The sequence below is a fragment of the Pseudophryne corroboree genome, chromosome 7, assembly GCF_028390025.1.
Source record: "Pseudophryne corroboree isolate aPseCor3 chromosome 7, aPseCor3.hap2, whole genome shotgun sequence".
Taxonomy (NCBI): Eukaryota; Metazoa; Chordata; class Amphibia; order Anura; family Myobatrachidae; genus Pseudophryne; species Pseudophryne corroboree.
Window position 1 is genome coordinate 492728143 of NC_086450.1, and position 27216 is coordinate 492755358.

The 27216-nt window shown below is 49.5% G+C and overlaps 1 protein-coding gene and 1 long non-coding RNA gene across 2 annotated transcripts in view; both read left to right on the forward strand.

Moving 5' to 3' along the window:
- LOC134945717 (zinc-binding protein A33-like) overlaps positions 1-15592 on the forward strand; it is a 64257-nt gene extending 48665 nt beyond the window's left edge. Inside the window, 1 exon segment of the mRNA XM_063935170.1 lies at positions 14768-15592. Within this exon segment, the coding sequence (XP_063791240.1) occupies positions 14768-15312 (545 nt within the window). The 3' untranslated portion in view covers positions 15313-15592.
- The window catches only part of LOC134945726 (uncharacterized), an 889695-nt gene that overhangs the window by 157947 nt on the left and 704532 nt on the right, over positions 1-27216 (forward strand). The gene's annotated exons all lie outside the window — the stretch shown is intronic.

Here is a 27216-nt window from a genome sequence, read left to right on the forward strand (position 1 = left end):
CACACAGCGCCATTTTCCCTCACAGAACTGCTGGTGGGAAGGCTCCCAGGCTCTCCCCTGCACTGCACTACAGAAACAGGGTTAAAACAGAGAGGGGGGGCACTTATTTGGCGATATGATTATATATTAAGATGCTATAAGGGAAAACAATTATATAAAGGTTGTCCCTGTATAATTATAGCGTTTTGGTGTGTGCTGGCAAACTCTCCCTTTGTCTCCCCAAAGGGCTAGTGGGGTCCTGTCCTCTATCAGAGCATTCCCTGTGTGTGTGCTGTGTGTCGGTACGTGTGTGTCGACATGTATGAGGACGATGTTGGTGAGGAGGCGGAGCAATTGCCTGTAATGGTGATGTCACTCTCTAGGGAGTCGACACCGGAATGGATGGCTTTTTTAGGGAATTACGTGATAATGTCAACACGCTGCAAGGTCGGTTGACGACATGAGACGGCCGGCAAACAAATTAGAACCTGTCCAGGCGTCTCATACACTGTCAGGGGCTTTAAAACGCCCATTTACCTCAGTCGGTCGACACAGACACGGACACTGACTCCAGTGTCGACGGTGAAGAAACAAACGTATTTTCCTTTAGGGCCACACGTTACATGTTAAGTGCAATGAAGGAGGTGTTACATATTTCTGATACTACAAGTACCACAAAAAAGGGTATTATGTGGGGTGTGAAAAAACTACCTGTAGTTTTTCCTGAATCGGATAAATTAAATGAAGTGTGTGATGATGCGTGGGTTTCCCCCGCTAGAAAAGTATTGGCGGTATACCCTTTCCCGCCAGAAGTTAGGGCGCGTTGGGAAACACCCCTTAGGGTGGATAAGGCGCTCACACGCTTATCAAAACAAGTGGCGTTACCGTCTCCAGATACGGCCGCCCTCAAGGAGCCAGCTGATAGGAAGCTGGAAAATATCCTAAAAAGTATATACACACATACTGGTGTTATACTGCGACCAGCGATCGCCTCAGCCTGGATGTGCAGCGCTGGGGTTGCTTGGTCGGATTCCCTGACTGAAAATATTGATACCCTTGACAGGGACAGTATTTTATTGACTATAGAGCAGGGCTGGCCAAACCAGTCCTCGAGATCTACCAACAGTACACATTTTCCAGATCACCTAGCTGGTGCACAGGTGTAGTCAGTACTAATTCAGATGTGCTGCATTCATTCCTAACTGACAATTCTACAGGTCTCCAGGAGGCCTGGAAAACATGAACTGTTGGTAGATCTCGAGGACCGGTTTGGCCAGCCCTGCTATAGAGCATTTTAAAGGATGCATTTCTATATATGCGAGATGCACAGAGGGATATTTGCACTCTGGCATCAAGAGTAAGTGCAATGTCCATATCTGCAAGAAGACGTTTATGGACACGACAGTGGTCAGGTGATGCAGATTCCAAACGGCACATGGAAGTATTGCCATATAAAGGGGAGGAGTTATTTGGGGTCGGTCCATCGGACCTGGTGGCCACGGCAACAGCTGGAAAATCCACCTTTTTACCCCAAGTCACATCTCAGCAGAAAAAGACACCGTCTTTTCAGCCTCAGTCCTTTCGTCCCCATAAGGGCAAGCGGGCAAAAGGCCAGTCATATCTGCCCAGGGATAGAGGAAAGGGAAGAAGACTGCAGCAGGCAGCCCATTCCCAGGAACAGAAGCCCTCCACCGCTTCTGCCAAGTCCTCAGCATGACACTGGGGCCGTACAAGCGGAATCAGGTGCGGTGGGGGGTCGTCTCAAGAGTTTCAGCACGCTGCGGGCTCACTCGCAAGTGGACCCCTGGATCCTACAAGTAGTATCCCAAGGGTACAGATTGGAAATTCGAGACGTCTCCCCCCCGCAGGTTCCTGAAGTCTGCGTTACCAACGTCTCCCTCCGACAGGGAGGCAGTATTGGAAACAATTCACATGCTGTATTCCCAGCAGGTGATAATCAAAGTACCCCTCCTACAACAAGGAAAGGGGTATTATTCCACACTATATTGTGGTACTGAAGCCAGACGGCTCGGTGAGACCTATTCTAAATCTGAAATATTTGAACACTTACATACAAAGGTTCAAATCAAGATGGAGTCACTCAGAGCAGTGATAGCGAACCAGGCATGTCCCAATTTGCCCTTCTCACCAAGGGTACCTCTGGTTCGTGGTACAGAACTGTCACTATCAGTTTCAGACGCTGCCGTTTGGATTGTCCACGGCACCCCGGGTCTTTACCAAGGTAATGGCCGAAATGATGATTCTTCTTAAAAGAAAATGGACGATCTCCTGATAAGGGCAAGGTCCAGAGAACAGTTGGAGGTCGGAGTAGCACTATCTCAAGTAGTTCTACGACAGCACGGGTGGATTCTAAATATTCCAAAATCGCAGCTGTTTCCGACGACACGTCTACTGTTCCTAGGGATGATTCTGGACACAGTCCAGAAAAGGGTGTTTCTCCCGGAGAAGAAAGCCAGGGAGTTATCCGAGCTAGTCAGGAACCTCCTAAAACCAGGAAAAGTGTCAGTGCATCAGTGCACAAGGGTCCTGGGAAAAATGGTGGCTTCTTACGAAGCGATTCCATTCGGCAGTTTTCACGCAAGAACTTTTCAGTGGGATCTGCTGGAAAAATGGTCCGGATCGCATCTTCAGATGCATCAGCGGATAACCCTGTCTCCAAGGACAAGGGTGTTTCTTCTGCGGTGGCTGCAGAGTGCTCATCTATTAAAGGGCCGCAGATTCGGCATTCAGGACTGGGTCCTGGTGACCACGGATGCCAGCCTGAGAGGCTGGGGAGCAGTCACACAAGGAAAAAATTTCCAGGGAGTATGATCAAGTCTGGAGACTTCTCTCCACATAAATATACTGGAGCTAAGGGCAAATTACAATGCTCTAAGCTTAGCAAGACCTCTGCTTCAAGGTCAGCCGGTATTGATCCAGTGGGACAACATCACGGCAGTCGCCCACGTAAACAGACAGGGCGGCACAAGAAGCAGGAGGGCAATGGCAGAAACTGCAAGGATTCTTCGCTGGGCGGAAAATCATGTGATAGCACTGTCAGCAGTGTTCATTCCGGGAGTGGAAAACTGGGAAGCAGACTTCCTCAGCAGGCACGACCTCCACCCGGGAGAGTGGGGACTTCATCGGGAAGTCTTCCACATAATTGTGAACCGTTGGGAAAGACCAAAGGTGGACATGATGGCGTCCCGCCTGAACAAAAAACTGGACAGGTATTGCGCCAGGTCAAGAGACCCTCAGGCAATAGCTGTGGACGTTCTGGTAACACCATGGGTGTACCAGTCGGTGTATGTGTTCCCTCCTCTGCTTCTCATACCCAAGGTACTGAGAATTATAAGACGTAGAGGAGTAAGAACTATACTCGTGGCTCCGGATTGGCCAAGAAGGACTTGGTACCCGGAACTTCAAGAAATGCTCACAGAGGACTCATGGCCTCTGCCGCTAAGAAGGGACTTGCTTCAGCAAGTACCATGTCTGTTCCAAGACTTACCGCGGCTGCGTTTGACGGCATGGCGGTGGAACGCCGGATCCTAAGGGAAAAAGGCGTTCCGGAAGAGGTCATTCCTACCCTGGTCAAAGCCAGGAAGGAGGTGACCGCACAACATTATCACCACATGTGGCGAAAATATGTTGTGTGGTGGGAGGCCAGGAAGGCCCCACGAAGTCAAATCGGTCGATTCCTGCATTTCCTGTAAACAGGAGTGTCTATGGGCCTCAAATTGGGGTCCATTAAGGTTCAAATTTCGGCCCTGTCAATTTTTCTTCCAGAAAGAATTGGTTTCAGTTCCTGAAGTCCAGAAGTTTGTCAAGGGAGTACTACATATACAACCCCCTTTTGTGCCTCCAGTGGCACTGTGGGATCTTGAAAGGATATCAGCCTCTTCTTGTACCCCTCGATTTGATGGCCACTGACGTCAGTGAGAGCAATCCTTAAAATTACAGATTATACACGACACCATGTAATTAAGAATCACTCTGCGTTTATTGTTCATAACAATGGTATATAAGGCATCATTGTCTAGGGAGGGATTGGAATGTCCAGGGAGGGGTAGGCAAAAGTAAATACTTTATTGGTTTAACTTTACTGCATAGGAGGGATAAAACAGGCTACATGGGGGGGGATGTAGGATACAGCCTAGTACTTCATCTAGGGGTGGTGATTTCACACAGTTCCCAACAAACTATGGGTGGAGCTATATTCATTTTATGCAATGCAAGCTAAATCCAAGGCAAAAGAAAAAGAAACAATATTTACACAATGCACACTGACAGAGGAGATTTAACCCTTCAATCCCCTCTTAGAATCATGATTGTTATATGACATGATTCTTAAGTGAGGCTCCTTTCTTGTTCCTCCAGTTCTTGAGATATTGGGCATAATCGTCGGGTCCCTTACTATCAGAGGAGGTGACAGGACTGGTGGTTATATCATAGTACATCAGGGCCTTATCAATGCCTTTGGAGGTAAGTTTCTTTCCACAGGGAATTACACAATAAACTATAATGCCTAAAAGAATTAAAGTTACAAGTATGAATATGCTTATTTGCACAAGAGCCTGTTTCCAATTTTCAAACCACCCAAAATATTGGCTCCATGGGTTATCAATACCTGAATTTTTCTTAAGTTCTATGGATAAGGTTTCTAACTTGTTTATGGCTAAAGTAACCTTACCATTGGGACCAGTGTTGTCAGGAATATATGTACAACAGCCTTCCACCTTACTAATGTAAACACATGTACCGCCTTTTTCTGCTAGAATCATGTCAAGGGCCATTCTATTTTGGAAGGTCATTTGGGAAGTGGCTTCTAGCTGTTCAGCTATACCTTTAAGAGCATCTTTGGTATCATTAACAAATCTTTGTTGATTATAATATATATAATTAATCCAGGCTACGTTTTTATTTACAGTTACTATAGGGAACAATGATTCAAAACCCGCAGCCACCTCATCTCTAGCTTTGAACTCATTTGGAACACCTCTTGGGACCCCTATAGCATCAATGTATACGTGGGGGTCAAAGCTACCTCCTGGGAGTGCTCTTTTCTTTCGATTAGCAGGAGTATTAGAGGGAGGAGTGGGGTCATCGGTGATCATTAGGAGTGGCATTATGACTTTGGCCAGGGCACACTCACCATACCATGGTGTGTCTAATTTACTTCTAAGTTTCATATCCCCACATATGTAATAAATGTCGCCTAATGATCTAGTTTGGTTGACTAAAACAGTTGTTCTTTTATTTGCACAATACCCTGGTGGGAAGGTTTTTAAATTTCTCCCTGTGGTGGTGTTAGATGTATAACAGGTATAGTTTCCAGGATATATGGTTATGGTGCTTCCTGGGTTGGGATTTTTTGACAATATGGGATATTCCCTTTTCCACATTTCGCACTGACTGTCATTTGTTTTGGTGTCATTAAAAAGGCTGAAAAAACAATTTTCCTGTTCTAGGGGTATATTAAGGGGCACTGTACCTAGGTGGGGCCTAGATTTGCCACAGACATAACAGTTACTTTTATTATGTTTGCTAGCACTATACTTCATCCATTCTAACCAGAAATTGATGTCAGAGAAACCAGTTTCAATAGCTAGGGTGTCTTTAAAGGTGGGATTGTTAACGGCCATCATATCCTTGAAGGTGGTTATATGAGGTTTCAAGAGGTTGGGGCGTGGTTTAGGGGGCTTGAGCTGGGCATACTTTTCATTGTTAAACATATCCTGTAACAAGAATGGTGTAAGGGATGGGTTTAAAAAAAAGGATTCACCTAGGACATAGGTGCCTGCATCAGTAGACTGGGGATGTTTTATGCTTAATATGAATTTACTATCACATCTGTTTTGTCTATGAAGGGTAAGACGGGTAAGCAGGGACTCACCATATTTGTCTTTTCTTGAGAGAGCCTCTTTGGGCTGGTATCCATAACTATGGCCAGAATTCCATCCCACTGATCCCCAATACGCACATTTATTTCCCCAATATTTACTAGTAACACAAATATAGGCTTCAGTGGGGGTATTACGTGTACCATACTGATCACACTGCCAGGCATAATGTTTGTTAAGACAGGGAGCAATGGTACAGAAATCTATTTTATAGGCGGCAACCTCAGTATTGGAGGAGTTATACCAAAATGTGTAGGTGCCGGATTTTTGTGTAATGTCTACTTCAGCTGTAGCTTGGCAAGTGAGGACCATTAGGATTATCAACATAGTCCCCAGGATAGAGGTAGGGGACAGGTTCCTCATCCTCCTCTGTTCTTCTGTCTTCGCTAGGTGGGAGGTCAGGGCTGTCTGCCCCCGTTTGTACCTCGCTGGAATCACTTGCTTCCCTCTCTAGGTCTGGTCTAGGAACCTTTTTCACTCGGGATGCATGGATCCAGGTGGGGCTTTCCTCTGTCAGGACTGCTGTTCTGGTTACTGCTACGACCTCTGTCTCTGGACCGTAGGTAAAGTCTCCTGGGCTCTTGTTCCTGGGGAGCACCTTCACCACGACTCTGTCTCCGACTTTAAAGGGGTGTGTAGGTTCCTGTGGATTCAAAGGGTTTTTACAAACAACCTCATGTTCAATTTCATTCAGTTTTATTATCAGGGACCTGACATACTCTTCTCTGATAAGTTCTAGATCTCCCTCCTGTATTACTAATGGTTTCTTAGCCCAAGGTGTAGGGAAGGGCCTACCCATTAATATTTCAAAGGGGGAGTAACCCAAAGTCTTTTGTGGTGTCATTCTGATCTCTGCTAGGATAATAGGAAGGACCTTCTTCCATTTATGGAAGGTACCCCCTGTGGCCTTCCTAAGCTTGTCTTTGAGGGTCCTATTCATGCGTTCTACGACCCCTGAACTCTGCGGGTGATACGGGATGTGGAACTTCCATTCCACCTGCAGGGCCTTTACCAAGGCCTGTGTAATTTTTGCTGTAAAGGCGGAGCCTTTATCACTATTGATTTGCAATGGGCACCCCCATCTGGGGATGATTTCCTGAGTTAGGATCCTAGCAACTGTCTTTGCATCCTCAGATTTAGTGGGGAATACCTCTGGCCATCGAGAGAACATGTCTACAATGACCAGGGCATATTCCTGTTTACCAGTACCTGGGATATGGGTGAAGTCAATTTGCAGGTGTGTAAAGGGTGTGGTGGGGTATTCAAGATGCTGATGTTTTGCCTTGTCAGGGTTGTTGGGGTTGTTTCGCAGGCAAGTGATGCATCTACTGACATACTGATCTACTAATGACTTGGCATCCGTGACATAGAAATCATTACGTAAGAGTAAGGTAGTTGTTGCCTTACTGTGGTGTCCTATGCCATGGTAGTGGGCAATAAACAAGGGTGCACTGGACTGGGGTATACAAGGTTTCCCCTCTTTGCAGATTAATCCTGTTTTAGGATTCTTCTGCAAAACTGGGTAAGTCCAGTCAGCTAGGTCGGCATTGGAGGCTGAGGCCTGTAACTGGGTGATCAGGTAATGGTTGTCGAGAGCTGGGGGGGTCATGATGGTCATGTGGGCCTGAGTGATGGGCTGTGAGGCTGCATGTTTGGCAGCAGAGTCAGCAAGGGCATTTCCAAGGGAGACTGCATCCTTCCCCCCGGTGTGTGCCCTGCAATGGAGGATTGCAATGTCAGAGGGTAAGGTTATGGCATGCAGAAGGTCAGAGATGAGTTGGGCATGTGATATGCCTTTTCCATCAGCTCCAAGGAAACCACGGCGTTGCCAAATGACCCCATGGTCATGCACGACGCCGTACCCGTATTTGGAGTCAGTGTAGATGGTGACTGGTTTATTCCGGTAAAGGTGACAAGCCCTTGTGAGAGCAATGAGCTCTGCAGCCTGTGCTGACTGGTAAGGAATGGGCTGTGCTTCCAGAATAATGTCAGGGAGAGTGACAATAGCATAACCCGCTTGGTACGTGGTGTCATTGGGTCTGCTACAGGAACCATCTACAAAAATGACATCCGCGTCGGGGACAGGGACAGGGGACATGTCCAGTCTGGGGGATGTTTCTGACTCAATGGAGGCTGAGCAGTCATGGGGTTCAGGAGGGTGGTCTTCAGGACCTTTGAGCCCCAGGAGAGCGTTGAGAATGGGTGCAGGACCTGAAGAGTTGGTGGCATACTTAATGGTGAGGGAGGGGTTGTTCAAAAGGAGAACCTCATATCCACTAAGGCGCTGAGCTGACATGTGTTGTGTGTGTAACCCTTTTAAAATGGTTAGAACATCATGAGTGGTGTGAAGTATTGTTGTGTGGCCTAGGGTGAGTGTGGTGGCCATTTCAGTTACCATTGCACAGGCTGCAAGTGCCCTGAGGCAAGCAGGCATACCTTGCACAGTGACAGGCATTACTTTGGAAAAAAATGCCACTGGGCGCAACTTTCCTCCATGAAACTGTGTGAGCACCCCCGCCATGGTTTTACAATTGTCCCTTGCAAACAAATGAAAAGGTAGTACATAGTTGGGGAGGCCAAGTGCCGGACTTTTCATTAACATACACTTTAAGCTTTCATATGCAGTTAACATTTCTTGTGACCATTGTACAATATTAGGTTTGTCTTTCAGTGTGGCTTGTCTCAAAATGTTATCATAATAGGAACAATCAGATATCCACTGTCTGCAGTAATTTACCATACCCAGAAAAGACAGCAGTTCTCTCTGGGTAGTTGGGGTGACCAGGCCCAATACAGACTGAATGCGCTGTGGACTGACTTTCCTTTCCCCCTGAGTGAGCACAAAACCTAAGTAATCCACATGCTTCTTACACCATTGCATTTTTGTTTTGGACACCTTGTGTCCACATTCACAGAGCCAGTTTAACAGTGATATACCATCCTCCCGGCAGGCCTCCTCAGTTTGACTACAGAGCAGCAGATCATCTGCATACTGTAGCAGGACTGAACCATGGTGAGGTTGCCAGGGCCCCAATGTGGCCTGGAGTACAATGCTATAGACAACGGGTGCGTCAATATAGCCCTGGGGTAAACGACACCAGGTGAGTTGCTTGCCCTCAAAAGAAAATGCAAAAAGTAACTGTGTCTGTGCATCCACTGGAATGCTAAAAAATGCATTTTTTAAATCAATCACAGAAAAAATTGCAGCATCTGCAGGGATAGCTGAAATGAGTGAGTTAATGTCAGGTACAATGGGTGCTATGGGCACAATGAGTTGGTTAATTGCCCTGAGGTCTTGTACAAACCTTACACTACCATCTGACTTAGCAACAGGGTTGACTGGTGTGCAGTAAGGTGAGATTATGTGTCTGAGAATGCCTTGTTGGAGAAACTGTTGTATCATTGGTCTAAGACCTTCAACCTTCTCTTGTGACAAGGGGTATTGCTTTTGATAGACAGGTTGTGTGTCAGGTTTCAGGGTTGCTCTATATGGTGTGCAAGGAATGAGGCCAGTGTCATAGGGACCCTCCGACCATAGAGCAGGGTTCACTTTGTCAAAATCAGGTGTAATGTCTGTTGCCTCCCACACCGGTAGGTGTGGGGACTCGACCTCCAGGCCACTGCTAGTGGGTGAAGGGAGAATGGAGATTTCGAGTTTGCTAAGAAGATCCCTTCCCAGAAGATTAATTGGACATTCAGGTATTACAGTGAAATTGTGTTTACCCATATACGTGCCTCCCGTGGTTCTGACACTAAGGGCATCTGTCAGGTAAGCATCTGTGGGTATCCCATTGATTCCCATTGAAGGAGCAGTCTTTTCCAAATGACCATCGTACAGGTCGACACACAAAACACTAGTAGTTGCCCCGCTATCTACCAGGAAAGGGATTGCTCTCTTTCCTATAATCAAGGTTAGTAGCGGTGGGTCCTTCCAGTGTCTGGTGAGTTGGGCAAAGGCTGGGATACCCTCCTCCGGGCCCCGTCAGTGGGAGGGGTCCTGCCAGTCAACTCGGAATCGGACATGATCCTGAAAGGGGTTGTTGTGTGACTGTCGGGGATGATCCCGGGAGGGAGCCGGAGCTTGGGGCTGTCGGTGGTTTTGTGGGGGACAAGGGCAATCCCTTGCCCAGTGATCGTCCCTTCCACAGTTGAAGCAGGAGGTTTGTTTCCTGCTGGCAGAGTCAGGGGGGTGGGGTGGCCTGGCTTGTGGGTTTTGATATCGGGCTGGATTGCGGGGTGGGCCAGTAAAGTGCTGCTGGCGTCTATCTCCCCGGTTTCTGTGATTTTGGTAATTATGAGTTGGGGCATTCTGCAAGGGTTTTTTAACATCAAAGCATCCTGCAGCTTCCTTTTCATATAAGTGCTTTTCAAATTCCTTAATATTATCAGAGGTCCAGGAAGAAACACCTTGCTTAACAGGGACCATAACAGATGGCAACAAGTTATTTACAAAGGTAGAAATTAGTAAATGGTCTGTATCTACAAGAGTAAGACCTGCATCTTCAGACCAACACTTTTTAAACCTCTTCCAAAACTCAGTGACAGTTTCAGTGGGCTTTTGTTTGCATGCTACGGCAATAGGAAGAGAAGCTCGGGTTTTAAAAATCTCTTTCATATGGGTCTCAATTTCCTTCCACATCTCCGTTACACCGTCCCCAGTATTGAGAGGGTAGCGAACGGCATCGTTAAGGGTGGTAGGAGTGTTTATGGTGGGAATCTTTTTCCAATCCCACCCGTTGTAATGGTCTATAACCCCATCTATGATCAGCTTCATATCTTCTTGAGTATAGCTGCGTCCTGTGCAAGCCTTTTTCAAGTAAGCTATGCAGCCGTCAGGTGCAACAGTGGGTTTGGGACAGTTCTTAACAATTCTGTCTAAATCCTCTATTTCAATGGGTTTCTTTAACAACTGATCCCCTACTGTCATGAAGGGCAGGTGCTGGGTGGCGACACTGCTGGCATCAGCACTGTTTTCAAGGAAACCAGTGCCGGATCGCGTTATGGAGGGGGTAAGAGGGTGGTGAATGATAACAGTTGAGTCAGCGTTACGGCGGGAGGTGATTTGTTTGTTAGGAGTAGGGGCACTAGGGGCGGGGGTGGTTACGTCTATGTGGAGGGTACTGTCAGGGGGGGCTATTCCTCCTGAGCCTCCTTCTCCTTCCCCTTCCCCTCCTCCCCCTCCCCTTTGCATCGGCATTCGTGACAAAGCAACTGAGCTTCCTTCTCCTTCCCCTTCCCCTCCTCCCCCTCCCCTTTGCATCGGAATTCGTGACAAAGCAACTGCAGCTAACAGATCTGTGTCTTTTAAGGAGGGGTATAGGGGATTGTAAGGCGGGGGAGAAGAATTTTTCAGAAACTTGTTGCTTCTAAATTCCTCAGCTTTATGCAGTCTGGAAGTTACAGATTTTATTCTACGCTGTTTCTGCTTGATATTCTTGTCATACCAATGAGGTGCTATCGTGAGCCATTGCTCTCCTCCAGCACGCATATATGTCATGTCCCATTGTGGGTCATGATCGTACCATGGCCAGGCTTCCTTGTCTTCCAGACAAAGACCTTTGACCATGTCCATATAAAAGGGATAATTAATACCGTCACGGGGGAATGGACTGGGGCTGCCAACTTTCTCTGTCCATCCTGCTAAGTTATCCACCCAAGGGTTAACTAAATAATAATCTGTGGTGGAGTTACGGGCAACATATTCCTTACATGTTTCTCCTGGTAAAGGTGGGGGGTAAATGACTGTCTTACTCTGACCCCCTCCCATAGTAAAGAATACAATCTACACCAGCTTTCTACGCAATTTCTACAACAACTTATAACAACTGTCTATGCAATATCACAACAAAAATGCAGTTTAAAAAAAAAACCTTCTATACAACTTCACAACAAAAAGACTTTTTATGCAATTTACAAAAACTTTCTATGCATGCATTAGTTAACACCAGTTAATTAGTCATTGACAATATCACAATATTATCTGTATAATGAGAACATGAAATCTTTTGACGGGTACGCTTACCTTCGTACAAGATGTCAGAAAAAATACAGCGTTTTAAACAGGAAGCAAGAAAAGTGTTTTGAGTAAAGATATCTGGCAGACGAAAACTTACCAGCCGTCTGGACCAAACATAAGAACTTATCACACTACAAGCATACAAGAATATAGGCGATCAAATCGGGGTATTTTCTACGTTACGTATAGACCCCAGGTCTATTTTTTAAGTATCCCAGATACTAACGTCTTTGGAGAATTGCGCTTTTCTCAGACGTATCTTTAAGTCCCAGACATTAAAGATTATATGGTATCCCTGATACCTGTTTTATGGCTTTACATAAAACTACGTAATATTAAGTCCCGGACTTAAATATTACCTTGTCACGTGTTCCCGGAACACGGAGCGAGTTCAAATTCAGTGTTTGAACGCAATCCCTTACGGAAAAGACAGACAATGAATTCTCTATCTTACCGATTCGGGGGCGATCAACTGAATCCCGGACGAGCCCCCACTTGAAAGGATATCAGCCTCTTCTTGTACCCCTCGATTTGATGGCCACTGACGTCAGTGAGAGCAATCCTTAAAATTACAGATTATACACGACACCATGTAATTAAGAATCACTCTGCGTTTATTGTTCATAACAATGGTATATAAGGCATCATTGTCTAGGGAGGGATTGGAATGTCCAGGGAGGGGTAGGCAAAAGTAAATACTTTATTGGTTTAACTTTACTGCATAGGAGGGATAAAACAGGCTACATGGGGGGGGATGTAGGATACAGCCTAGTACTTCATCTAGGGGTGGTGATTTCACACAGTTCCCAACAAACTATGGGTGGAGCTATATTCATTTTATGCAATGCAAGCTAAATCCAAGGCAAAAGAAAAAGAAACAATATTTACACAATGCACACTGACAGAGGAGATTTAACCCTTCAGATCTCAACGGAGTTCTGGGATTCCTCAAATCACATTGGTTTAAACCGCTCAAATCTGTGGATTTGAAATATCTCACATGGAAAGTGACCATGCTGTTGGCCCTGGCCTCGGCCAGGCGAGTGTCAGAATTGGTGGCTTTGTCTCACAAAGCCCATATCTGATTGTCCATTCGGACAGGGCAGAGCTGCGGACTCGTCCCCAGTTTCTCCTTAAGGTGGTGTCAGCGTTTCACCTGCACCAGCTTATTGTGGTACCTACGGCTGCTAGGGACTTGGAGGACTCCAAGTTGATAGATGTTGTCAGGGCCCTGAAAATATAGGTTTCCAGGACGGCTGGAGTCAGAAAAACTGACTTGCTGTTATCCTGTAGGCACCCAAAGAACTGGGTGCTCTTGCTTCTAAGCAGACGATTGCTAGTTGGATGTGTAGTACAATTCAGCTTGCACATTCTGTGGCAGGCCTGCCACAGCCAAAATATGTAAATGCCCATTCCACAAGGAAGGTGGGCTCATCTTGGGCGGCTGCCCGAGGGGTCTCGGCTTTACAACTTTGCCGAGCTGCTACTTGGTCAGGGGCACACCCTGGCTGAGGAGGACCTGGAGTTCTCTCTTTCGGTGCTGCAGAGTCATCCGCACTCTCCCGCCCGTTTGGGAGCTTTGGTATAATCCCCATGGTCCTGACGGAGTCCCCAGCATCCACTTAGGACGTCAGAGAAAATAAGAATTTACTTACCGATAATTCTATTTCTCGTAGTCCGTAGTGGATGCTGGGCGCCCATCCCAAGTGCGGATTGTCTGCAATACTTGTACATAGTTATTGTTACAAAAATCGGGTTATTATTGTTGTGAGCCATCTTTTCAGAGGCTCCGCTGTTATGCTGTTAACTGGGTTCAGATCACAGGTTGTACAGTGTGATTGGTGTGGCTGGTATGAGTCTTACCCAGGATTCAAAATCCTTCCTTATTGTGTACGCTCGTCCGGGCACAGTATCCTAACTGAGGCTTGGAGGAGGGTCATAGGGGGAGGAGCCAGTGCACACCACCTGATCCTAAAGCTTTTACTTTGTGCCCTGTCTCCTGCGGAGCCGCTATTCCCCATGGTCCTGACGGAGTCCCCAGCATCCACTACGGACTACGAGAAATAGAATTATCGGTAAGTAAATTCTTATTTTCCATGGTCTTCCGGGTCTTTTGGTGTTGCTGAGCTCTCCGCTGCGATCTTTCTTTTTAAGAATGTTCCAAACAGTTGATTTGGCCACACCTAATGTTTTTGCTATCTCTCTGATGGGTTAGTTTTGATTTTTCAGCCTAATGATGGCTTGCTTCACTGATAGTGGCAGCTCTTTGGATCTCATATTGAGAGTCGACAGCAACAGATTCCAAATGCAAATGTCACACCTGGAATCTACTGCAGACCTTTTACCTGCTTAACTGATGATGAAATAACAAGGGAATAGCCCACTCCTGTCCATGAAATAGCTTTTCAGTCGACTGTGCCATTACTTTTGGTTCCTTAAAAAGTGTGAGGCACATATAGAAACCGTTGTAATTCCTACACCATTCACCTGATTTGGATGTAAATACCCTCAAATTAAAGCGGAAAGTCTGCAGCTTAAGCACATCTTGTTTGTTTAATTTCAAATCCATTGTGGTGGTGTATAGAGCCCAAAATATGAGAATTGTGTTGATGTCCAATATTTATGGACCTGACTATATCTGCGCTTCCATATCTTCAATGCTTGCAGGGTTGTGACGTTCCCCTCTACCTCTGTCTTATCCCCATTCACCTTATTGCCATTATGTAATGTGGTACTGACTGTTACCCAGTCATGTATGGCGTATGTACTATCTATCTTTCATTATCAGGAAGCCTTGTTGATTATATGTCACGTTCACTATTGCACGCGTATGATGTAATTCGCGGCCACTAACAGTTTATCACTTTTCCAGCCTTACCCAATATAATCATGGACCCCAGCACAGCTCATCTTAACCTAGTCCTATCTGAAGACCTGACCTGTGTCCGATACAGCGACACCAAGCAGTCGCTGCCGGAAAACCCGCGTCGCTTTGACTACTGCTGCTGTGTCCTCGGCACTGAGGGATTCACCTCTGGGCGGCATTACTGGGCGATTGACGTTGGCAACAAGACCAAGTGGAACCTGGGTGTGGCCAAAGAGTCGGTGAATAGGCGAGGCGGCATCACCCTCTCCCCGGAGAACGGCTTCTGGATACTCTGGCTGCGGAACGGGCACGAGTTCAAAGCCCTGGATGTCCCTTATCGAGCCCTCACCTTGAGGAGCAAACCGCAAAGGGTGGGGATCTACCTAGACTATGAGGGCGGCCAGCTCACCTTCTACAACGCCGACGACATGTCTCATATCTACACCTTCGTCACGTCCTTCTCCGAGACCATCTACCCCTATTTCTGCCCGTGCCTCAACGACTCTGGAAAGAACGGCGGCCCGCTGAAAGTCCTCCATCACACGCCATGACGAGGTGGAGGTAGGGGCAATGAGGGACTGACAGGAGGGTTCATTCCTCTCCAGATTCTAGACCACTGTTGTTCAATGTCTTAGACGTCATGGGGAACGTGCTGACATCCAAGTATACTTCTGTATTCTGCTTTTCCTCCTAAGGGCACATTTCATTCTATGGACTTATTGGTTATGTTCAATTAATGCATTGAGAAAGTAACAGATGGATGGAGCTCGTCTCGTGTCATTATCTTACACCGTAATATCTCAATAAATATGTAACTGGATTAAGTAAGAAGCCTTATTTCTGGGTTGTTCAGGCAAAGCGACACCTAGCGAGGACTCATCATCAGTCCATCTGCACCCGGTGTCCCTGCCCCATTCATCCGGTGTCCCTGCCCCATTCATCCGGTGTCCCTGCCCCATTCATCCGGTGTCCCTGCCCCATTCATCCGGTGTCCCCGCCCCATTCATCCGGTGTCCCCGCCCCATTCGCTAAAGCTGCATTTTTCCTTAAACTCTGAATGTTTTTATATCCGTGTGACAGGACGGTTCCGTACGAAAGCACTCACCGCTTTCGCGTCCCGCCCCCTGTGCACAGAATGGAAGGTTAAGTCACACGGGACCTGACCACATAGGGGATTCCCGCTTACCGTCAGTAACCGCCTGTTACTGACTCCACCCACTGCACTGTGGGCGGGTTTATGCTGCCACCACCAAACTCCTAACCTGCCGTGGCGTTTGGAACCACGGTTCTGCTCTGTATGTGCCGACTCACTGCGTTACCACACCTGTGTGGTGTTGACGAATCCTTGCTAGGCCTCTACCGGTAGCTGGCGGAAGGCGGAACTTGGAGGCGTTGGGTGCTTACCTGGACAGCCGGAGGACGGGGCTATGTGTGGCATAACCCTGTAGGTCACAAGATGAAGCAATCTTCTTGAGGCAGATGATGTTTATTTGCTCAATAATAGTCTTAAAAAAGACTCTTCCCTATTGCTAGGGGCAACAGCATACAGCAAGATGTTCCAGCAGAATGAAGATGGTACAAATACACTTGGAGGCTCACATGCATCCTCTTTTAATCTAATTTCTACACACCGTACCACAGGGGGGTAAGCCCTCCCTGTCTTCTCCAACCAATCAGGTTATCGCAGAAAATATAAATAAATACAAGTTACATTTCAAAAGTTTAGAATTAGATAAAGCACATTCCTGCTCCTCTTCATATATAACCAAACCAGTGTGCTTTCCCAAACACAATCTGATTATCATGTTCCTGTCTCTTTCACAAATGTAAATATAACTTGAATTTCAATTGCATTCACCCTCTCACACATAGACAACGTTCTTATACTGTAAATTAAACATAATCTGCATCACACATAATGCAGACTAAGAAATCTTACATCAAACTGTTGGGAAACGAAACCCACTAGTTTGCATTCATAAAACACAATCTGATTTAGCAGCAACTTGTGTCTCCATGCAAAACCAGTTCACACAATATTCAGAGAAGACAGCAAACAAATCCTTTCACCCGCATGTGTCTATAAAGTTACGCAGAGACACATCTCAGTCTCAAAGAAATGGCTTGTCCATACACCCCTTTCCAGGTGCCAGGGTCATCAGCATCTCAATTCCTAGGTGAGAAGCTTCCAGGCCATTTGTCCTCAAACGTAAATGCATTTTAAAACCAACACAGCTTACACATTCCTTCTAAATGCTGGCATTTGCTGCATTGTAAATGTACAATCCTACAACTGTGCCCAGAACATTAAATAGAACATGGTGAAAACACAGTATTAAATATATTTTTAAATACCCGGTGCCTAGCACCCACAATACATTTAAAGATGGCGCCTAGCACCAGTGCACAGTTTAAAAGTGGTGCCAAGCGCCCATTGTCCTTGAATATGGCGCTAGTCACTGAGGGTTAACCCCTTCTTCAGTATCGCGCCGCCATTGTCCACGTGGGCTGTCCGGCCACAATCCGTATAACAGGTCCACCTGTATTAAACCAGTTACTACTGTGGCGCGTCTTATAACCAGCTGGTTCCATTTGTGTGGGCACCACCGCTATACAGCAACCTGGTAGCTACAGTTTGCTGGTACGTGTTCCCAGTCCTGCCCACACATAGCGGAATATGCCCAGTATACATTCTGCCAAATGTAAATCTGCAGCACGGAACGGTGAAGCGTAGCTTGGAGATCCCCTTTCTCCTCCTATGTGGTCCGACCCAGTATTTGTCACCTGTGGAAGTGGCGGTTAGGTCCAAATAGAGAATATTCTTCTCCTCTCCCATTACTCCATGTTCCAGACAGGGCCGTCTTTTCGTATGGGCTCTTGCCCAAGGGCCCCATGAGTATATGGGCCCTATGCTGATAGCTGAGAGTCTCCTCTTTCCAGGGATACTAGGTTTTTGAAAATCAGCCCTGGGGAACCGGAGAGATCTGACTTCAAAGCAGTGGTCCCCATTCGAGCCTTTTAATTTATCTTCCCAGCCAGATATCTTGGGTTCTGTCTGACTTAGAGTTTTTCTGAAAGTATATTTCAAAAGATGAGACTCTCCCCTTTTGGTGAACACTGACAGCTTGCCTCTACTATGCCCAGAACCAGAGATATCAGCCTTCCAGCATCTGGTCCCCGCTCCAGCTCCACACGCCTGGTATGCAGTTTTATATTTTTATTGGTGGATTTCTCTGGCTCCTGAAGTCTGATCCCCAAGTCCCCAGAACCTCCTGAAAGGTGGGACTCTCTACTGTTTTATCCCATTAAATGCTAAGAAATTTCTATGGAGATATCTGCAGTCAAGCAATCTGCCCTCCCACCAGAAAATTAATATTAAGCTCTCTCCACAATCCACCCCTCCCCTGTATATTAAACACCACCTACCACCCTGGAAGTTATGTACCGGGGCCCCTTCATTCAGCCCAATGGCCCCTTCTACAGTTTAGTGTTCTCCCTCCCGCCCCATATGTGCCGTAAAGGAGTAATTAGCAGAAATGACTGCTCCAGGTCCTACATGCTGAGCGGAAGATAGAACACCCCCTACCGCCCGCGGGACATCAAAGCTGTTCCTGATAGCACCCTCCACCCCTACTGCTGGAGGATGGGTAGGGACCCCAGTGCATTGCTTTGCCCAGGGGCCCACACTGCTGTTAAGACGGCCCTGGTTCCAGACTCTGGCTGGTGGAACCCGTGCCTCCTGCAAACTCTGTCACTGCAAAACGCCTGCGATGCATAGTGACGGGACATGCAGAGGAGATGCCGTGACATCAACCTCATTCACAATGTCATAAGTTGTGATGTTGACATCCTCAGAATGCCGACATGTTTGCATTGTTGACATTTGAAATGCTGACATCATCAGAATGTGGACATTAGGGTTAGAAACTAAGGGGTTAGGTTATGAGGGGTTAGTGTTCGGCACTAGAGGGATGGTTAGGGATAAGGGTAAAATACTCGCTGGAACCACTGCTCCATCAGATGTCAGCGCCAGAACTGATCCACATGTGACCGCTGAGACCCAGGAGACACCACTGCCTCCGGGAGCAGGTAAGTCACCGCTAGACCACCAGGGAATGTATGCTGACATTTCAGCAGTGTCCACATATATACCATACCCATGCAGAGGATACGCCGTCTCTCCAGCGTTACGCCAGGACTGGTGGTGGGAGAGGGACTATTCCTGTGCAACGTTCTCTCTCCTCCCAGCGAGTAACTGAGGAGTAATAAGGGCCAGGGATCTGTAAGGCAGCGTCTGTCCCTTCCACTCTCACACGAGCCCCCTGTCCTCCCCAGGCAGTCCCCCCGCCTCTAATACTCTTATACCCTACAGTGCGGATATATTCTGTATAATTCATGTTCCTAGTGACACCGTGATATCCAGACTCATCCTTTATAAGCATATTAATAACCGGAATTTATATTCACGTGTGTTATATCACTTACAGGGCCTCACAGGTCTATGAACATCACTTGTGCATGATATTGTAATGTCGCTGTCAGTTATTTATGAGATAATAGGACCCGTCTTGTCCTGTTGGCTACAGAAACATGGAGGATCAGCGGCCATTTTGTAGACACCGTGGTAAGAGGTTCCCCTGTGACAGAATCTCCACATACACTTTATTACCTATGTAAGTTATTTATTGTGTATACAGCTGTGTCTGTCACTACATCTCCACCACTACAGTGACCACACGCAATGACACACAGTTGGTCTCGCTCTAGCCGCTGTTCAGGACCCTCCTCCTCATCATCATCATCTGACTTGCCTGAAGTGTCTCGGGGTACTCAACCCAAGGTGTCCATGAAAATGCGTTCTGCAGGTATCCTGTGGCATTGTAACGAGCATTGAGCCCGGCCCCAGCACAGACCGCAGCGTGGTACCAGAATCCACCGCCCCAGTACTCCGCGCAGTTCTGAAAGTCCTCATCCTGGTCATTATCAAATTTGGAGAACATGTGTTTCACGTGCGGGGCCAGGGCGTCACCTGCAAAATGGGGAGACATCATCATTATGGACAGGCGAGAGAGGATGTGTCACACACACACACAGCACACACCGCGGTGACAGGAGAGAGAGGATGTGTCACACACACACAGCACACACCACGGTGACAGGAGAGAGAGGATGTGTCACACACACACAGCACACACCTCGGTGACAGGAGAGAGAGGATATGTCACACACACAGCACACACCACGGTGACAGGAGAGAGAGGATGTGTCACACACACACAGCACACACCACGGTGACAGGAGAGAGAGGATGTGTCACACACACAGCACACACCGCGGTGACAGGAGAGAGAGGATGTGTCACACACACAACACACACCACGGTGACAGGAGAGAGAGGATGTGTCACACACACACACAGCACACACCGCGGTGACAGGAGAGAGAGGATGTGTCACACACACAACACACACCACGGTGACAGGAGAGAGAGGATGTGTCACACACACAGCACACACCGCGGTGACAGGAGAGAGAGGATGTGTCACACACACACACAGCACACACCGCGGTGACAGGAGAGAGAGGATGTGTCACACACACAACACACACCACGGTGACAGGAGAGAGAGGATGTGTCACACACACAGCACACACCGCAGTGACAGGAGAGAGAGGATGTGTCACACACACAGCACACACCGCGGTGACAGGAGAGAGAGGATGGGTCACACACACACACAGCACACACCGCGGTGACAGGAGAGAGAGGATGTGTCACACACACACACAGCACACACCGCGGTGACAGGAGAGAGAGGATGTGTCACACACACAGCACACACCACGGTGATAGGAGAGAGAGGATGTGTCACACACACAGCACACACCGCGATGACAGGAGAGAGAGGATGTGTCACACACGCAGCACACACCACGGTGACAGGAGAGAGAGGATGTGTCACACACACAGCACACACCGCGGTGACAGGAGAGAGAGGATGTGTCACACACACAGCACACACCGCGGTGACAGGAGAGAGAGAGGATGTGTCACACACACACAGCACACACCGCGGTGACAGGAGAGAGAGGATGTGTCGCACACACACAGCACACACCGCGGTGACAGGAGAGAGAGGATGTGTCACAATCACACAGCACACACCGTGGTGACAGGAGAGAGGATGTGTCACACACACACAGCACACACCGCGGTGACAGGAGAGAGAGGATGTGTCACACACACACAGTACACACCGCGGTGACAGGAGAGAGAGGATGTGTCACACACACACAGCACACACCGCAGTGACAGGAGAGAGAGGATGTGTCACACACACAGCACACACCGCGGTGACAGGAGAGAGAGGATGTGTCACACACACACAGCACACACCGCGGTGACAGGAGAGAGAGGATGTGTTACACACACACAGCACACACCGCGGTGACAGGAAAGAGAGGATGTGTGACACACACAGCACACACCGCGGTGACAGGAGAGAGAGGATGTGTCACACACACAGCACACACCGCGGTGACAGGAAAGAGAGGATGTGTGACACACACAGCACACACCGCGGTGACAGGAGAGAGAGGATGTGTCACACACACAGCACACACCGCGGTGACAGGAGAGAGAGGATTTGTCACACACACACAGCACACACCGCGGCGACAGGAGAGAGAGGATGTGTTACACACACAGCACACACCGCGGCGACAGGAGAGAGAGGATGTGTTACACACACAGCACACACCGCGGTGACAGGAGAGAGAGGATGTGTCACACACAGCACACACCGCGGTGACAGGAGAGAGAGGATGTGTCACACACACAGCACACACCGCGGCGACAGGAGAGAGAGGATGTGTCACACACACCGCGGCGACAGGAGAGAGAGGATGTGTCACACACACAGCACACACCACGGTGACAGGAGAGAGAGGATGTGTCACACACACAGCACACACCGCGGTGACAGGAGAGAGAGGATGTGTCACACACACAGCACACACCGTGGTGACAGGAGAGAGAGGATGTGTCACACACACAGCACACACCACAGTGACAGGAGAGAGAGGATGTGTCACACACACAGCACACACCGCGGTGACAGGAGAGAGAGGATGTGTCACACACACAGCACACACCGCGGTGACAGGAGAGAGGATGTGTCACACACACAGCACACACCACGGTGACAGGAGAGAGAGGATGTGTCACACACACAGCACACACCGCGGCGACAGGAGAGAGAGGATGTGTCACACACACAGCACACACCGCGGTGACAGGAGAGAGAGGATGTGTCACACACACACAGCACACACCACGGTGACAGGAGAGAGAGGATGTGTCACACACACAGCACACACCGCGGTGACAGGAGAGAGAGGATGTGTCACACACACAGCACACACCGTGGTGACAGGAGAGGATGTGTCACACACACAGCACACACCACAGTGACAGGAGAGAGAGGATGTGTCACACACACAGCACACACCGCGGTGACAGGAGAGAGAGGATGTGTCACACACACAGGACACACCGCGGTGACAGGAGAGAGAGGATGTGTCACACACACAGCACACACCGCGGTGACAGGAGAGGATGTGTCACACACACACAGCACACCACAGTGACAGGAGAGAGAGGATGTGTCACACACACACAGCACACACCGCGGTGACAGGAGAGAGAGGATGTGTCACACACACACACAGCACACACCGCGGTGACAGGAGAGAGAGGATGTGTCACACACAGCTCACACCGCGGTGACAGGAGAGAGAGGATGTGTCACACACACACAACACACACCGCGGTGACAGGAGAGAGAGGATGTGTCACACACACAGCACACACCGCGGTGACAAGAGGGAGGATGTGTCACACACACAGCACACACAGCGGTGACAGGAGAGAGAGGATGTGTCACACACACACAGCACACACCGCGGTGACAGGAGAGAGAGGATGTGTCACACACACACAGCACACACCCCGGTGACAGGAGAGAGAGGATGTGTCACACACACACAGCACACACCGCGGTGACAGGAGAGAGAGGATGTGTCACACACACACAGCACACACCGCGGTGACAGGAGAGAGAGGATGTGTCACACACACAGCACACACACCACGGTGACAGGAGAGAGAGGATGTGTCACACACACACAACACACACCACGGTGACAGGAGAGAGAGGATGTGTCACACACACAGCACACACAGCGGTGACAGGAGAGAAAGGATGTGTCACACACACAGCACACACCGCGGTGACAGGAGAGAGAGGATGTGTCACACACACAGCACACACCGCGGTGACAGGAGAGAGAGGATGTGTCACACACCCACAGCACACACCGCGGTAAGAGGAGAGAGAATGTGTCACACACACACAGCACACACCGCGGTGACAGGAGAGAGAGGATGTGTCACACACACAGCACACACCGCGGTGACAGGAGAGAGGATGTGTCACACACACAGCACACACCGCGGTGACAGGAGAGAGAGGATGTGTCACACACACAGCACACACCGCGGTGACAGGAGAGAGAGGATGTGTCACACACACAGCACACACCGCGGTGACAGGAGAGAGAGGACGTGTCACACACACAGCACACACCGCGGTGACAGGAGAGAGAGGATGTGTCACACACACAGCACACACCGCGGTGACAGGAGAGAGAGGATGTGTCACACACACAGCACACACCCCGGTGACAGGAGAGAGAGGATGTGTCACACACACACACAGCACACACCGCGGTGACAGGAGAGAGAGGATGTGTCACACACACACACACAGCACACACCGCGGTGACAAGAGGGAGGATGTGTCACACACACAGCACACACAGCGGTGACAGGAGAGAGAGGATGTGTCACACACACAACACACACCACGGTGACAGGAGAGAGAGGATGTGTCACACACACACAGCACACACCGCGGTGACAGGAGAGAGAGGATGTGTCACACACACACAGCACACACCCCGGTGACAGGAGAGAGAGGATGTGTCACACACACAGCGGTGACAGGAGAGAGAGGATGTGTCACACACATACAGCACACACCGCGGTGACAGGAGAGAGAGGATGTGTCACACACAACACACACCGCGGTGACAGGAGAGAGAGGATGTGTCACACACACAGCACACACAGCGGTGACAGGAGAGAGAGGATGTGTCACACACACAGCACACACAGCGGTGACAGGAGAGAGAGGATGTGTCACACACACAGCACACACAGCGGTGACAGGAGAGAGAGGATGTGTCACACACACAGCACACACCGCGGTGACAGGAGAGAGAGGATGTGTCACACACACAGCACACACCGCGGTGACAGGAGAGAGAGGAAGTGTCACACACACACACACACCGCGGTGACAGGAGAGAGAGGATGTGTCACACACACAGCACACACCGCGGTGACAGGAGAGAGAGGATGTATCACACACAACACACACCGCAGTGACAGGAGAGAGAGGATGTGTCACACACACAGCACACACAGCGGTGACAGGAGAGAGAGGATGTATCACACACAACACACACCGCAGTGACAGGAGAGAGAGGATGTGTCACACACAACACACACCGCGGTGACAGGAGAGAGAGGATGTGTCACACACACAGCACACACCGCGGTGACAGGAGAGAGAGGATGTGTCACACACACAGCACACACCGCGGTGACAGGAGAGAGAGGATGTGTCACACACAACACACACCGCGGTGACAGGAGAGAGAGGATGTGTCACACACACAGCACACACAGCGGTGACAGGAGAGAGAGGATGTATCACACACACACACACCGCGGTGACAGGAGAGAGGATGTGTCACACACACACAGCACACACAGCGGTGACAGGAGAGAGGATGTGTCACACACACAACACACACCGCAGTGACAGGAGAGAGAGGATGTGTCACACACACAACACACACCGCAGTGACAGGAGAGAGAGGATGTGTCACACACACACAGCACACACCACGGTGACAGGAGAGAGAATGTGTCACACACACACAGCACACACCCCGGTGACAGGAGAGAGAGGATGTGTCACACACACAGCACACACCGCGGTGACAGGAGAGAGAGGATGTGTCACACACACACAGCACACACCGCGGTGACAGGAGAGAGAGGATGTGTCACACACACAGCACACACCGCGGTGACAGGAGAGAGAGGATGTGTCACACACACAGCACACACCGCGGTGACAGGAGAGAGAGGATGTGTCACACACACAGCACACACCGCAGTGACAGGAGAGAGAGGAAGTGTCACACACACAGCACACACCGCGGTGACAGGAGAGAGAGGAAGTGTCACACACACACAGCACACACCGCGGTGACAGGAGAGAGAGGATGTGTCACACACATACAGCACACACCGCGGTGACAGGAGAGAGAGGAAGTGTCACACACACACAGCACACACCGCGGTGACAGGAGAGAGAGGATGTGTCACACACAGCACACACCGCGGTGACAGGAGAGAGAGGATGTGTCACACACACAGCACACACCGCGGTGACAGGAGAGAGAGGATGTGTCACACACAGCACACACCGCGGTGACAGGAGAGAGAGGATGTGTCACACACACAGCACACACCGCGGTGACAGGAGAGAGAGGAAGTGTCACACACACAGCACACACAGCGGTGACAGGAGAGAGAGGATGTGTCACACACACACAGCACACACCGCGGTGACAGGAGAGAGAGGATGTGTCACACACACAGCACACACCGCGGTGACAGGAGAGAGAGGATGTGTCACACACACAGCACACACCGCGGTGACAGGAGAGAGAGGAAGTGTCACACACACACACACACACACACCGCGGTGACAGGAGAGAGAGGATGTGTCACACACACACAGCACACACCGCGGTGACAGGAGAGAGAGGATGTGTCACACACACAGCACACACCGCAGTGACAGGAGAGAGAGGATGTGTCACACACACAGCACACACCGCGGTGACAGGAGAGAGAGGATGTGTCACACACACACAGCACACACCGCGGTGACAGGAGAGAGAGGATGTGTCACACACACAGCACACACCGCGGTGACAGGAGAGAGAGGATGTGTCACAAACACAGCACACACCGCGGTGACAGGAGAGAGGATGTGTCACACACACACAGCACACACCGCGGTGACAGGAGAGAGAGGATGTGTCACACACACACAGCACACACCGCGGGGACAGGAGAGAGAGTATATGTGTCATACACACAGCACACACCGCGGTGACAGGAGAGAGAGTATGTGTCACACACACAGCACACACCGCGGTGACAGGAGAGAGAGGATGTGTCACACACACAGCACACACCGCGGTGACAGGAGAGAGAGGATGTGTCACACACACAGCACACACCGCGGTGACAGGAGAGAGAGGATGTGTCACACACACAGCGGTGACAGGAGACAGAGGATGTGTCACACACACAGCACACACCGCGGTGACAGGAGAGAGAGGATGTGTCACACACACAGCACACACCGCGGTGACAGGAGAGAGGATGTGTCACACACACAGCACACACCGCGGTGACAGGAGAGAGAGGATGTGTCACACACACAGCACACACCGCGGTGACAGGAGAGAGAGGATGTGTCACACACACAGCACACACCGCGGTGACAGGAGAGAGAGGATGTATCACACACACAGCACACACCGCGGTGACAGGAGAGAGAGGATGTATCACACACACAGCACACACCGCGGTGACAGGAGAGAGAGGATGTATCACACACACAGCACACACCGTGGTGACAGGAGAGAGAGGATGTGTCACACACACAGCACACACCACAGTGACAGGAGAGAGAGGATGTGTCACACACACAGCACACACCGCGGTGACAGGAGAGAGGATGTGTCACACACACAGCACACACCGCGGTGACAGGAGAGAGAGGATGTGTCACACACACAGCACACACCGCGGTGACAGGAGAGAGAGGATGTGTCACACACACACAGCACACACCCCGGTGACAGGAGAGAGAGGATGTGTCACACACACACAGCACACACCGCGGTGACAGGAGAGAGAGGATGTGTCACACACACAGCACACACCGCGGTGACAGGAGAGAGAGGATGTGTCACCCACACACAACACACACCACGGTGACAGGAGAGAGAGGATGTGTCACACACACAGCACACACCGCGGTGACAGGAGAGAGAGGATGTTTCACCCACACACAACACACACCACGGTGACAGGAGAGAGAGGATGTGTCACACACACACAGCACACACCGCGGTGACAGGAGAGAGAGGATGTGTCACACACACAGCACACACCACGGTGACAGGAGAGAGAGGATGTGTCACCCACACACAACACACACCACGGTGACAGGAGAGAG